Here is a 14,874-nt window from a genome sequence, read left to right as displayed (position 1 = left end):
GGGGTAAGACCTGGTGGGAACGAGAGAGTAGTGTCTGGTGAGTTGTGGAGAGCCCTGCGAGGAGGTGGGTTTTAAATAGCTTCTGACTATCATCAGGTCTGAATTGGTCATGTGCTTGAGAGGATGTGCAGCCCGTGTTGTTGGCAGGGCCAGTGTCGGGGGGCCTGGCATGATTCACAGGAGGTAACGTCTCGGGTGTCCACGTCTGGTAGGAGCCTCTGCGTCATTGTTTAACAAGCACTGGGGTGGAGAGAGCGCTCCCTCTTGTGGAAGGAGGCTGGGGCCTTAGAGCAGTGGTTCTTTAAATGTGGCCCCGGACCAGAAGCGTCAGCATCACCTGAGGACTTACTCGAAATGCAACTTGTGGGCTTACTCAAGCCTCCCGAAAACAGAACCAAAGAACCCTGGGCATCGAGCCCGCCGGTGTGGTTTAAGATGCCCCCAGGTGATTCTGATGCCCACCAGCACCTGAGAACCCCTGGGACGCGCAGACGCCTCCGCCCCGGGTGGCATGGGGCCCGCAGCAGGCACGAGCACTCGGGGGGAGCACGCAGACACCGCCACGGGAGAGAACCCCAGTGCGCGCCCAGGTTCTGCTCCAGAAGGAAGCAGCGCTCGGACCTCACTGTGCCTCGGTCTTTAGAGCCAGGGGTTATAATGTGACTTATCCAGGGGCCGTTAAGGGTTGGAGAGCCTTTCTGCACAAGCAGTAACTTGTTCTCTCCGTGAGCCGGATGGAGCCAAGCGCTTCCAGACAAGGACTAGGGGCTCGGAACCCCCAGGAGGGAGCGAGAGCGGAGCAGCCGGCTTCCTCTGCTGGGAGCCTGCAGGTGCACGTGCTTGTGGAAACGTGTCCTCTGGGCTGGCTTTCTGGGCAGCCGGGTTCTCACGAGGGAGCAGTCCATCTCTTCACTCAAACCGTCCTAAGGACAGGGACTTGCTGTCCCTCAAAGCTGAATCACTGTTGGCTCTGTCTGAACATCATGGGTGAGACTGGAGCCAAATTCATCAGCCCCTTCTATCTGTATCTGCATTTTCTCTCTCCAACCCCCCTCCCCATGTCTAACAACCCAGGTTCATTCAGGCTGCGGAAATTAATTTGTTGGCCAACAGATGAGGACGGGGATCTTTTCACTGTGTTCAGGGAACCCCTCCCTGCCCGCCCCCTACTCTGTGCTGGTACACAGTAGGTGCTCAATAAATACTTGTGCATGAATAAATGAATGTTTAAGTGTACTTTTTTCACTCTGATCAGAAATAAGGTTTATTGTTTTAATTGATGTGTAGTTGATTTACAGTGTTATTTCCAAGTGTACAGCAGAGTGATTCTATTATACACATACATATACATATGTATATATTTTAAGGTTCTTTTCCATGATCTTATATATAAAATCACACATTACTATATTTAAAATAGATAAACAACAAGGACCTCTACCTGTACTATCTAGCACAGGGAACTATATTCAGCTTCTTGTAAAAACAGAAAAAAAGGTTTTTGCTTCCAAGTAATTATATTCTCTTTAACTGTAATCACCACAATATACAATTAAGGTGACAGAGCTCTGAATTTGCCAAGTATCTGATGGTAATGTTTTAATTATCCCAATAAAGCTGGAAAGCCAAAACAAGCATAAAGTTGCTTTTGACATGCCAGTCGTGGTGACGTGAAGATGGTGGTCTCACCCGTCTGAGTAGCCCCGGAGAGGAAAGGAAGGCTGAGCAGGATGGCTCCGATCCGTGGTCCCCATGGTACCAACCGCAGACCTGACTCTCTGGGACGCCAGCTCAGTCATTCCCACCTGAGACCATTCCTCATTTGAATCATCTCTCTCTCCTCCCTCTGTGGGGGAGGCTCAGAGATGCCACTGTGCAGGATATAATTTTCTTAAGAGGCAAATAACTGCTTCTGAGTGTCTTCATAAAGTGCTCCTCCAGGCAGCTGAATGTGGTGCAGGAGCTGATTGCACGTTCAAGCTGTGTTCACACAGCCTGGAAACGGAAGCCGGGACCTGGGTGGCAGACCCAGAGTCACGGGGCCTTAGTGTCAACGTGGAGATGCCGTGCGCGGGGCTGGGCTCTGTGATGTCAGGGTGGGGCTGTCTGCAGTGTCCACACTCGGCAGGGGACCGGGCGGGGACGAGACGGCCATGGTGCTCTCAGTGCCCACCTGCACCCTGGGTTCACCGGGCACCTTCGTCTTGGCCACTGCTCTCCGCACAAGTGCAAACCGGCTCCAAGACAAGTGAACCGGATTACAGATGCTCCCTGAGTAGATGCAAGATCTATAGGCTTGCAGAGGAAGTCATCAGTCTGTGGCCACAGAGGCTTAAGCTGTTTGAGTACGATGCGCGAGGATCTCTGGGTGGGTTCAGAGATGAGTGGCCGTCTGGCTGGCGTGGTGAGGAGTGAACGGAGGAGAGTTTATAAAAGCACCAGAAATGACTGCCATTCTCCTTGGGGTCGCACTCCAACTGGAAGGTAACATTCTTAGCCTTCAGTTGGCTCCACATGGAGGAGTCTTGCGTCCTGCAAAACTTCCATTTTCTGCTGGAGAGGGCATGGAGCAGCAGTTCTCAAACACCTCCCGTGTCGTTCTGTTTGGATGCCTGCGGCCACGTCCAGTGTGTCACAGGCAGGTTCATTCAGGGTTGCTCCCACGTCGGTGACTGTGCCGTGCTTAGCAAGGTCCCCAGACTTTGTCAGGTCTGTGGATAAAATTGGAGCAGGGATGTTACCTCTCCCTTTTAAAGAGGAAGGCTTCTTCCTTTAGTGTTGTTCCTGGAAATAGCTTACTGAGAAAATAATACCACAATTCTTGAAAAGCAGTCTTCCTCCTCTTGCTTTTGTGGTTTCGCAAAATGAAATCAGACATTCAGTATTGAAAATGTCCCCGTGAAACAGATATTTACTATCAATTTTTACTTGGAGGAAGAAAGTTCTATTCCCATAGGTAGGACTGTCTAATTCTTGTGTATCTTCTCCTCTCGTAACTTTTCCTTTCGGTTGTTATCACATGGTGGCTGAGCTCCGGGTCCCGGAGCCAGATGCTTTAGTTACCTTCTCGTGCCTCAGTTTTCTCATCTGTAAAATGAGGACAGCCACAGCACCTACCTCACATGATGACTGTGAGAGTCAATGAGTTAATATCTGTAAAGTTATGAAAACAGTGACTGCACATAGGGATCGTTCTGTCTGTGATAGCTCTGCCCATGGTTTTCTCTCACATAGAACTGACACACTTGATTCGCTAGTGTCAGGATTTACCATTTTACAGGATGGCAAGGAACGCTGATGAAACATTTCTTTTCCGGGTTGTTCTTTCTCATGATCAGGATGGCTGTATTTTGAAAGTAGTTACGCCATTGGCAATTTGAGGGAGAAATATGTTGTCACAGCGGTTTGATCAATTTCCAAAGACATTTCATTCATCTGCCTCAAGAGGATGATGTAGGTGGCTTGCACGCTTACTTGCAACTTACATGTTCTGAGCATTTACAAACATTAATTCACTACATCCTCTCAACAGCCCCCTGAGGCAAGCACAACTATCATCCCCATTTAAGAGTTGAGACGCCAAGATTTCATTCAAAGTTCCACGACTATTTTGAGGCACTGCCAGGGGGCTTCACTGTGTGCTGTCTGGTCCTCGCTCACCTCTCCAACTCCATCTTCTTCTCTCCTCTCTGCTGTGGTCCAGTCACATGGCTTCTGCTCCTGAATGTTCTGCCTCAGGGCCTTTGCACTTGCTCCTACCTCACCCCACCTCTAATATATGTATGTGCGTGTGGCTAGAACCTGGATCAGAAAATAAAATCATTTTATTTTTTTTCAGTGTTTGGGTAAAACAGATACTACTTAAAAAAAAAATCTATGTCTCTTTGTGTGTGTGCATTTTTCTTTGCCACAACGATTGCTTTCTTCCACTGATTTAAATTGTATTCGTTTCATTTATTTACTCTAGGGGCCTGTCAATCAGATCTCCCTTCAAAGTTCCCACTGGGGAATTTGACAGAGATGGGCTCCAGGAACCTGAAACCAGGACTTTGACAAAGAGGTTTTCTGTTGCTTTAGCTGAGAACTTGGGGCTGCCCCGGAGGCTGCCGTCTTGTGTGAGGTGTCAGTGTTAGTACCACACTGGAGAAATCCAGCCTGGACAAACCTCTGTGGTCTGGTTAAGTCGGTGACTGTCTTTTGGACCCCCGTCCTGCAGGCCTGACTGGGCCACATGTTAATTGCTCATCTTGCAATTGACCTAACACAGCATCGCTCTTCCTTGTTCTGCCTTAGATAACCAGTTCAGGATGTCCATCCTAGAGCGACTGGAGCAGATGGAAAGGAGGATGGCTGAGATGACGGGGTCCCAGCAGCACAAACCGGGCAGCGGAGGAGGCAGCAGTGGCGGGGGCGCCGGGAGTGGGAGCGGAGGAAGTCAAGCTCAGGTACGGGTCTGGGCTGACCGTTGCACGTTTCGTGGATCCCTCGCTGCTGCTGCTAGTGCCATTCCTGGATGGGGCAAAAGGCGGAGGGCGTGTGTCGTGGTTCCTGTGTTTCTGAGGATTGAAATCTGTGAGAGACGGAAGGAGCCTTGGCTTCTCCGGCTTCTCCAGTGCTCACCTCCTTAAGCCAGAAGTCACAGTTGCTGATCTCAGAGTGCACTACAGTTACCTGCCAGTGGGAGGGAGGGCATCCGGTGAAAACACAGAGGCCAAGTGATGACTCAGATGTGCTGGGCTCAGAGTTCAGTTAGAATCTCTTTTGTATTTTGCATTCTATTTCTGTTTTAAGTATAAATAGAAAACATAATTGAATTCAGTCATTCATGAGCTTTTTATAAACTCAAGAGGATCAATATGACAGGAGCCCAGAGAAGCAGTTTCTGTGGTTTTTCAGTGGAGGACAGTATTGTACATCCTGCCATCATCACAGATGCTTTTTCATCAGTTCTGTGAAGAATGCAGTATTATTGTCAAGTGCGGGGACATTACCAAATGTTGTTTTAGCGTGCCATTAGTTTTGAAGGCTTTATATAAATTTCACTTAGGAGCCTCATTTTGGGAAAGTCTTCTAGGCAGAAATTATTTTTCAGGAGGCTCTAGAATAAATTTAAAGGGACTAAAGGTAGAGTGCATGCTTAGCATGCATGAGGTCCTGGGTTCAATTCCAGTACCTTCATATATGTGTGTATATATATATGTATAAAACCTAATTACCTCCCCCACCAAAAATTATAATTAAAATGTAAAAAAAATTTTAAAGGGACTGTTAGTGTTCCTTACTTCCACTACTGAGTTACCTAAAAACCTCAAATAGTTCCCCCCTTTCTCTTCAAGATGAATGATGATTCTTCGAACAATTACATTCTTAAGTGAACATTTGGAGTTTTATGATTCCTGTAAATATCAAGTGTTAGTAATATTTTTAATAATAGACGAAAGCAAAGAATTGTATATACCACACCCCCAAAACTCCCCTCCTTTTTTGGCGAATTTTCTCCTTATTTCTCACCTGTCTTCAGAAATCAGTGGAAAAAGAAAGACGTGACACACAGTGAAATATCACTGAGGCCAAGACAGTCTTCCTGTCCACCTGACACTACTGTATTTTATAAGAGGAAGCGAACGTTACTTACTGTATCTCACGGCTGAAATAAGAGACTCCCATGAAATCCTTTTCCTTTCACCAACAAGGTTTGCATGGAGAGAGTGGAGTAGAATGTCATTTTGTAGCTCGACCACTTGGCAACTGGTGTGTTATCATCTGGTCCCCTATTAACTGCTACTGAATACTCTTAACCAGTTTAAGTTGGTTTCAATAAATATCTGTGTCTGCCTCATGGGATTGAGATGTGCTTGTTTTTGTCAATGTAAGAAAAAAATTCCCTCTTTGTTCGCTACCCGGTGATTCCCATGTGCCCCTGAACATGTCTGGGGTGACGGAGCGGCTCTCCTGGGCCTCCTGAGTCAAGGTCATGCCGCTGCAGGCCGGGAATGTCCAACGGTGCTCCTTTCAGGTGTTAGGACAGTTCTAGTGAGGATGACATTGTATCCATCATCTGCCTTTTTATTTTTTGCAGACATTTTTCTTTCTAAATTTAAAAGCAAACAACAACAACAAAAAAATGAGGAGCAGCAGAATTTCTGTTGTAATTGAATTTCATGGGGTTTGTTGCTGAACAAAATACTTTTACAATAACACCAGAGATGAGAATGAGACTAGAAGGGCCATTTATTTGGGGAGAATATTAAATACAAAACTGTCATCACAGAGACTCAGATGAGCTGAGGAGGTTACTAACTTTGATTTCATTTTTCTTCCTTTACAACCTCCTTACAACAAAGGAAAGAAAGCCATGTGGTTAAAATCTGTGAATTTCTCTTTCCTGTATGCCTCTGTTGTTAGAAATAACACTTCATTTCAAGATCTCCAGTGCTTTCCCCAGTATCCTTTTTGCTTTGTTTTTGGATTATCGCTGGATTTTTTTTAATTTATTTTTTTCAATTGAGATGTAATTGACATACAACATTACATTAGTTTCAGATGTACAACATGATTTGATACTTGTACACATTGTGAAATGATCACCACGGTAAGTCTGGTTAACATCCATCTTCACACGGAGTTACAATTTTTTTTTCCGTGTGGTGACAACTTCTAAGATCCGCTGTGTTAACCCCTTTCCAATACACAATGCAACACAGGTAACTGCAGTCACCATGCTGTGTATTACACCCATGGGACTTATTTTATAACTGAAAGTTTGTGCCTTTTGTCCCCTTTCACCCATTTTTCCCACCTCCTGCCCCTTGCCCCTGGCAACCACCAGTCTGTTCTCTGCATCTATGAATACAGGGTTTTGTGTGTGTGTGTTTTGTTTTGGGTTTTGTTTAAGATTCTCTGTCTGACTTACATCACTTAACATAATGCCCTCAGAATCCATCCATGTGCGGCAGATGTGTTACTGGATATTTTTAAGTGCTTCTTAAGGGAGAAAAACCCCCACTGAAGCGACTTAATTCTTCAGAAGGAGCAGGGGCATCAGTGGTCCAGGCGGCCCCTGGTGGAAGCCGCAGGAAAAGTTACCCAGCTTTGCTCCCTGCTCACACTTTTCTACCCACAGTGCTCACTTCAGCTGGGAGGCTGGGGCCACTTTTTTTTTCTTTAAAGCAGTGTACACTTTCCCCGAGATGGACCAGCATGAAGTCCACCATCGGAGTGTCAGCTGTAATAGACAGATGGGCATTTTCTTGGCGTGATGGAACGAGACCTTGCGCCCGGCTGCCGACGCGCATTGCTGAGCTGAACACGGCACGTGGTCTTCGTTTCAGGATGTCTCCTGATGTCCAGTTTCGTGTTTTCCGTTCTGAGCTGCTAATCATAAGCCTTTGTCCCCCGTCCCGACTTCCGAAGGCTGACCTGGCCCTCCGGGCGGTAACGTGTGCCGTTTCGTCCTAGTGTGCGTCCAGCCCCGGGACACTGGGGAGCTGCTTTGAGAGCCGCGTGGTTGTCGTGTGTGAGAAGATGATGAGCAGGGCCTGCTGGGCAAAGTCCAAGCATCTGATCCACTCCAAGACTTTCCGTGGAATGACCCTCCTCCACCTGGCCGCAGCCCAGGGTTACGCCACCCTCATCCAGACCCTCATCAAATGGCGGTAAGGCTGCGGCACATGCAGGTGGCTGGTGGGCTCCCTCACACCCCAACAGGGACCCCCCGCGAGCCTGTCCACTAGTGCAGAGAAAGCTGGCCATTCCGGGAGTGTGGTGGCCTGAAAGCAGAGGGCTTTCTCGGAGGATGGGTCTAAGGAGTTCCGTGAACTTCTGCTCAAGAAGTGCTGAGTGAGATGCTCACCTAATGTTGGACTTTCTGTTTCCTCCTGACTCCTGGCAGAACGGAGAATCCAGTCCACCCTGTGAGATCTGGGCCTCCATTTCTTCACATCAGGGATGTTAGATGCCCAGTGTGGTTTCATCTTTGTGGGTTTTATAATGTTCTGGTGTTTTGTTTTATTTTTTTTTAACATTGATTAATTGTGCAGTAATTTCTGGTGCTGTCCCTTCCAGCACAAAGCATGCAGATAGCATTGACTTGGAACTGGAGGTCGACCCCTTGAATGTGGACCACTTCTCCTGCACTCCGCTGGTAAGAAATGGGTTCACGTATCCCTCGTACTGGTTTTCGAGGTTGGCCTCAGGGTCTGCCTGCTTCCCTTTGTATTATCCCTCCTTGATGTACGACATTTACCCGAGCGACCTTGTAACAGTAATGTTTTATAGCCCCATTGAGATCGCTGTCAAGGACTAATTTGTCCACTGGCAGCAATGGCAAAAGTGAAAAACAAAAACAAAAACAAAAACAAAATATATATATATATAAAAACACAATAATATTGAGAAAGCTTGCTTTGTCTCTCTGTCTCTTAGATGTGGGCATGCGCTCTGGGACACTTAGAAGCCGCTGTCGTGCTGTACAAGTGGGACCGTCGGGCCATCTCGATTCCTGACTCTCTAGGAAGGCTGCCTTTGGGAATTGCCAGGTCACGGGGTCACGTGAAATTAGCAGAGTGTCTGGAGCATCTGCAGAGGGATGAGCAGGCTCAGCTTGGACAGAACCCCAGAATCCACTGTCCTCCGAGCGAAGAGCCTGGTACAGAGAGCTGGATGACCCAGTGGCACAGCGAAGCCATCAGCTCCCCAGAAATACCCAAAGGAGTCACCGTTATCGCAAGTACCAACCCAGGTAAAAATCCAAAGTTACTACGTCTCGGAGCTTGGCAGATTTCCCATTTGCTTTCGTGCAGCTGTCCTCAGAAAAGTCCGTAGGATGTTCACATATGTTTAAGGGTTTGGTTTTTTTTTTTTTAATGTTTCTTATTTTCCTTTTAGCTGTTAGAATGCCTAGTGCTTCCCCCACCCCCATCCCGCCCCCAAAACTGCAGGAAGTAGTGAAAAATATATATCTGTGTTCGTGCAAGAGAGAACTGCAAATTTTGGAGGAGGATAATCTGAATACAATATATGCTGCCGGGGAATATTTAAATGTTAGGGACGCGTCTTGAGTTCTGGCTTTGCACTTCGTGTCTCTCAGGCATAGAGCAAGTGTTAATTCTTTAGGGTTCCTAATCTTACCGCCTTTCCTGACTCTCCTTTCTACTGTACTTTTCAGAGCTGAGAAGACCTCGGTCTGAACCCTCTAATTACTACAGCAGTGAGAGCCACAAAGATTATCCAGCTCCCAAAAAGCATAAATTGAACCCTGAGCACTTCCAGGCAAGGCAGGAGAAGCTGCTTTCCACTGCACTGAGTCTGGAACAGCCAAATATCAGGAAGCAGAGCCCTAGTTCTAAGCAGTGTGTCCCCGAGACAATCAGCCCCAGTGAAGGCGTGAGGGGCTACAGCCCGGACACCTCCCCTCCCGCTCCAGAGACTGCAGGATTCCAAGCCTCTGGATCTCAGCCTGTAGTAAAGTGGAATTCCAAAGATCTTTACATTGGTGTGTCTACAGTACAGGTGACGGGAAACCCGAAGGGGACCAGTATAGGAAAGGAGACAGCACTTTCACAGGTGCGTCCACGGGAGCCAATGAGTGTCCTGATGATGGCTAACAGAGAGGTGGTGAATACAGAGCTGGGGTCCTTCCGGGACAGTGCAGAAAGTGAGGAGTGCTCGCAATCCATGGATGACATACAGGTAAGCTCGGAGGAGGTAAGCCCGCAGAGGCTGCTACGTCCGCCGCAGCTCCCTGGATCTTTCCCATCAATTTCCAGAGGCCAAGCAATTCTCTCACCAGCGGAGGGTTAGAAGTCTGGACTAGGGGACTGCGGGGAGAGCTCAGTGGTAGAGCGTGTGCTTAGCACGCATGAGGTCATGGGTTCGATCCCCAGCACCTCCGTTAAAATAATGATAATAATAAATAAGTAAACCTAATTATCTCCCCCCACAAGGAAAGAAAATATTTAAAAGAAAAGAAGTCTGGGCTGATGTATAAGGGTGTCAGGCTGTCCTCTTTCCTTGGGCCACGTTTGCATTCATAAGTCCGGCACTGGTGACAGGCCTGAGCCCCAGGGACCCAGGTCTCAGCAGAGCCTTCTGTCCTGCACCAGCTCCTCAGAACCGCGAGGGAGACTGCTCCCTCCTCCTTGCATCCAGGGGGCCTGAGCGCGCCGTTCGCAGTACTGGCAATGATAGAGTCACAGGCAGGTAACAGTGAAAACGGGAGGCCTGCGGGTAGACTTCATACGATCTAAGTGATTTGATCAGCGCAACTGTCACCAGGTCATTGTAAAGGGTGTGAGGCTCTCATGAGGTGCAGTGAGATATTCCTAAAGGTGATACGTGACTGCTCTTAAATCTAGAAAATTCAGGATCGTTTTAGTGCAGTGAACTTGTTATAGATCAGGAGAATGCGTACTGAAGTAAACGAGGTTAGGCTATTAAACCAGCACATTCCATTAGTTACAGCAGACTCTACGGGAAGGACCAGGTGAGCATCCTCAGAACACGTGTTTGACTGCCTCTCTCTCCACCTTCCCACTGATAGAACCCAAAACAAATACAAAAGGATAAAACTCCTGCAAGCAGTTGAGTAGGCCTGTAGAAAGGATGGAGCTCTCGTGTCCCGGACGGCCTTCCTAGGGAGTGGTCTGATTGCAAAAGCACTCCTGTCCGTTGCGCTCCAGGGTACCCTTCCTAGCAGCCCCCTCGCCTCCTAGGGCAGCGTGAGAACCATGCCTGCTTACCAGTGTGCTTCCCGCCTTGTGGGCAGTGGGGGATTCCACCACTGATCTACCGACCTCTGCAGTTGTGGGGAGGCCTGCCCAGGAAATCGAATAATACTTGAGATGAGAGGTTGGCAAATTTTTTCTGTAAAGGGCCAAATAGTAAGTATTTTAGGCTTTGGGGGCATCATCGTGACTGTTCAGTCTGCCTTTCAAGCACAAAAGCAGCCTTAGACAGTATTAAACGGACGGGTGCCAGTAACACTTGATTTACACAAGCAGGTCACTGGCTGGATTTGGCCCTCCATAGTTTGTGAAACCCTGTTTTAAGCAATTTCTGATGGAACCCATACTAGATACGAATACTAAGCCATCTGGAATAATATTTATAAGTATAAACGTATAATAATAAAGCACTAGACTATGAAAATCAGCTCAAAAGAGGGGAACCAAGTTGAGCATCTAGAATAGTGCTGTCCACTAGAACATCCTGCAGTGATGGAAATGTTGTGTGTCTGCGCTGCCCAGCATGGTAGCTGGTGGCCACATGTGGTGCTGAGCACTGGAAATGTATCTGGTGTCACTCAGGAACTGAATTTCTAATTTTATTTAAGTTTAAATAACCATTGGGTAGCACAGCTTTAGAACAGCTGGCCCTTACTCGGAGCTGATGCAGGAAATAGAAAATAACCTGAAAAAAAAATCTACTTTATATTTTCACTGAGCCTTTGGAAAATAAATATTTTGCTAAATTAAGAGCACACACATATGAAAAAAGCAGCAGTCTAAAGAAATATTTTAGCCAAATGAGAAAATAACAGTTAAAATTAATGAAAGAGTTCAGGAAATGGAAAGGCGGAGTTCATGGAGGAATGAACAGTCACACCGGTAATACTGGTATCTCTGTGGAGTTATTGATAGTGTGGTTACATGTTAAGCAGTTCTTTAAACAGAAGAGGAATAATGTTTCAAAAATAACGTAGAACTAAGAGTCTTAATTGTTTTAACAAACTCAGGAAGGTAGTGGATTGAAGGTAAAGGTGTACTAAAGCAGTACTTCTGTTCAGGGAAAATCAGTTTGTTCCAATCATGGTATTGATGGATAGGTAGAGGTGAAATATGCTTGTTAGAAATATCAGTAGGTAGCATAAAAACAGACTACAGAATTTCTAAGTCCTTTGAAGGGGAAAGAGAAAACTTGGCCCATGTGGGAAGAGTTCAGGAATGGTAACAGAGGAAAAAGCAACAGCAGAAATAATATGCAGTGACATAACATTATAGAAATATTTTCAAACACGACTCACGCGCACGTCGGTAACTGGTAATTCTATTGAAAGATTCTCAGATTGGGTAGCAAAGGAAGCAAAATACACCATTTACTGCTTGTAAAAGGCAAAATTAAAATGAAATGAGAAGGAAGTCATGGGTAAGGGTAGATTGGACAAATGAATATAAAAAGAAAAGAGATAAAAAGTACAGTTCAAAACAAATTGTGTGTGTGTGTGTGTGTGTGTAAAATTTATCAAGAAGACATGATTGTAATGAACCACTGTGCACCTAACAACATAGCTTCTAAATAGTATAGCAAGTAAATACAAAGAAATGTGGAACCATAACCATAATCATAGTGTGAGAGTAACAACAGCTATCTAAGAATCTGCCAGCTCAAGTGGATATGAAAAGGATATGGGCAAACTGACAGTACAGTTAGAAAGTTTGACTTAGTATATGCATTTAATATACGCTATACTTGTATATAACTATGCAGATGTATGAATACTCATAGGAAACATCCATGTCCGTATTCTTTTTAGATATCCAAGCACATTTATGAAAACTGCCCATATACTAGGACTCAAAGAGAATCTGAATAAAAACCCAGCATCATTTAAATAAAAAACCAAGGGGGTGGTGTGGGTCAGTGTAGCTCAGCGGCCGAGCGTGTGCTTAGCATGCACGAGGTCCTGGGTTCCATCCCCAGAACCTCCATGAAGTAAATGAATAAATATCCAAAAGTCATTTTAATTTCATTGCTTTCTGTAGCTATCACAGTAAAAAATTGTGATTTTTCCCCCTAAATGTTTTCATTTTCATTCCTATTACAATAATAATTCTTGTTCTTTGTTGAAAATTTAGAAAATTACCCAAGATAGGGGTTTTTAACAGTTTTATTGAGGTGTAATTTACATACATCAATTCACTCATTTTAAGTGTTCAGTGCAATGAACTTTTGTTAATTTATCCAGCTGTGCCATCATCACAGTCCAATTTAGAACACTTCCGTCGCTCCTCAAAAGTTCCCTGTGCCCGTTTCCACTCAGTCTCTGTTCCCATCCCAGCCCTAGGCAACCAGTAACTGATCTGATTTCTCTCCCCCAGAGTTTTGCTTTTTCTAGAAATTTTATATAAATGGAATCATAAACTGTCATATTCTCTGTCTGGCTTCTTTCACTTAGCATAATGTTTTTGAGGTTCATGTTTATTGTAAGATAAGCATTTTGTCATTTTTGAATAGATTCTTTCAGAACATTTTCAATTCACTTAAAAACATAAATAGCTATATTTCAACTTCTATTTTCAAGAGATGTGGAAGAAAAATTTTAAGAACAGGATCATACCTCTGATTCTGATAAAATGTATCTACCCTAGACTAGTTTTGAGGATTCCTAAATGTATCCACTAGGAGTGTACTTTGGGTGCAAGTATCCTCAATCTAGCGACAGTGGTTTAATGAGAACATGATTCATTTTTCTTGTAGAAGTCCAAAAGGCCAGTTGCTCAGTAATGCCATCAGGGACCCAGATTTTTCCTGCATTTTCTATTCCTTTGGCTTTCCTCTTTGTGTTGGTTGCTTTATGGTCGTAATGTGGTTTCTTGAGCTTGTCTGTAGTCAAAGCAGGAACAAGAGGAGAAAGGGCCAGGTGCATTGATACCTTTCATCAGGAAAGCAAAAGCCTTGCCCCAGGCCCTCCCAGCAGACTTCTGTATAGTCTCATTGTCCAGAAGTGGGTCACAGATCCTCCGCTCAGTACACGGGAAGGTGAGACACCAAGAAGAGGATTATGACAGTTGGCTTCTATCAGTCATGGGCTGCCCCAGGGGTTCGGCTCATTGCTGCTCTCTACAAAACTGGGGTTCTCTAGGCAAGGCAAAATGGGGTGGGGGTAACCAGCAGTGTCACTGCATTAGTAAGACACCATACAGTGGAACTGCCCAGTCCTTGTATCATTAATTGGTTGATCCTAGCTGAGAGTGGAAAGTAGGCACAAACCAGACATTATCAAAGACTTAAGGTTTGGGACTGAACTATGGCTTGGAGATAATCAGGCCTGGGATCTTCGCATCTTCAGGTGATGGTGTAAAACCTTATGATACTGTAGTGCGCGGGATTGAGGTGTCAGCCCACCCTCTCTACTTTCTTTCTTTCTAAGGTTGGTGGTAGGGGAGGGGGTGTGGAAGTGACAACTTTCCAAGGTTCCGTTCTAACCTGAGTGTTCTGGGAACTCCGGGTTCCAGGTGAACATGATGACCTTGGCAGAACACATCATTGAAGCCACCCCTGACCGAATCAAGCAGGAGAATTTTGTGCCCATGGAGTCCCCAGCTTTGGAAAGGACAGATGCTGCCACCATCAGCAGCACAATGAGCTGGCTGGCCGGTTACCTAGCTGACGTAGACCACCTGCCAAATGCTGCCCAGATCAGGTCAGTGAAGTCTGTGGGCCACCACCCAGGGTAAGTCCCTGGATTTCCCTGGAGGCACGGGAGGCTCATTGGATCTGAGGAGTTCTGTGCAATGGAAGACCTTATCCCGGAAGGAAGGAAGCATTAGGACGAGTTCCACAGCCAACCTCCAGGTCCTCCTGTGTCCTCACCTCTCTGTGATTTTTCTCCCCATATCAGAGCATGTGAGGTAACCTATCAGAATGTCTTCCCTCAGATTCAATTGAAGGGAGGATAGTGTACTTCATGGGTTTAGTATGTCAACTGGAATAAAATGCATGACCTAAAAGTCAAGAGCGATGTTTTATTCAGCGGATTTCCTTGGGACTCGAGCCTGGGACGCAGCATCTCAGATCACTCTAAGAGGCTGTCCCAAAGTGGCGAGGTAGAAGCCAGGATATGTGAATTTTTGCAACAAAGACCAGATAGTGGGA

At 46.0% G+C, this 14,874-nt stretch overlaps 1 protein-coding gene across 1 annotated transcript in view; it reads left to right on the top strand.

Moving 5' to 3' along the window:
* The window catches only part of CAMTA1 (calmodulin binding transcription activator 1), an 819,414-nt gene that overhangs the window by 783,415 nt on the left and 21,125 nt on the right, over positions 1–14,874 (top strand). Inside the window, exons 13-18 of the mRNA XM_072975888.1 lie at positions 4,294–4,445; positions 7,459–7,655; positions 8,065–8,143; positions 8,425–8,740; positions 9,167–9,690; positions 14,235–14,422. Coding sequence (XP_072831989.1) covers positions 4,294–4,445; positions 7,459–7,655; positions 8,065–8,143; positions 8,425–8,740; positions 9,167–9,690; positions 14,235–14,422 — 1,456 coding nt within the window. The remainder of the gene's footprint in view (positions 1–4,293; positions 4,446–7,458; positions 7,656–8,064; positions 8,144–8,424; positions 8,741–9,166; positions 9,691–14,234; positions 14,423–14,874) is intronic.

Source organism: Vicugna pacos, chromosome 13, assembly GCF_048564905.1.
Source record: "Vicugna pacos chromosome 13, VicPac4, whole genome shotgun sequence".
Lineage (NCBI taxonomy): Eukaryota > Metazoa > Chordata > Mammalia > Artiodactyla > Camelidae > Vicugna > Vicugna pacos.
The sequence above is the reverse complement of the archived record's forward strand: the minus strand, read 5'-3'. Positions and strand labels throughout refer to the sequence as shown.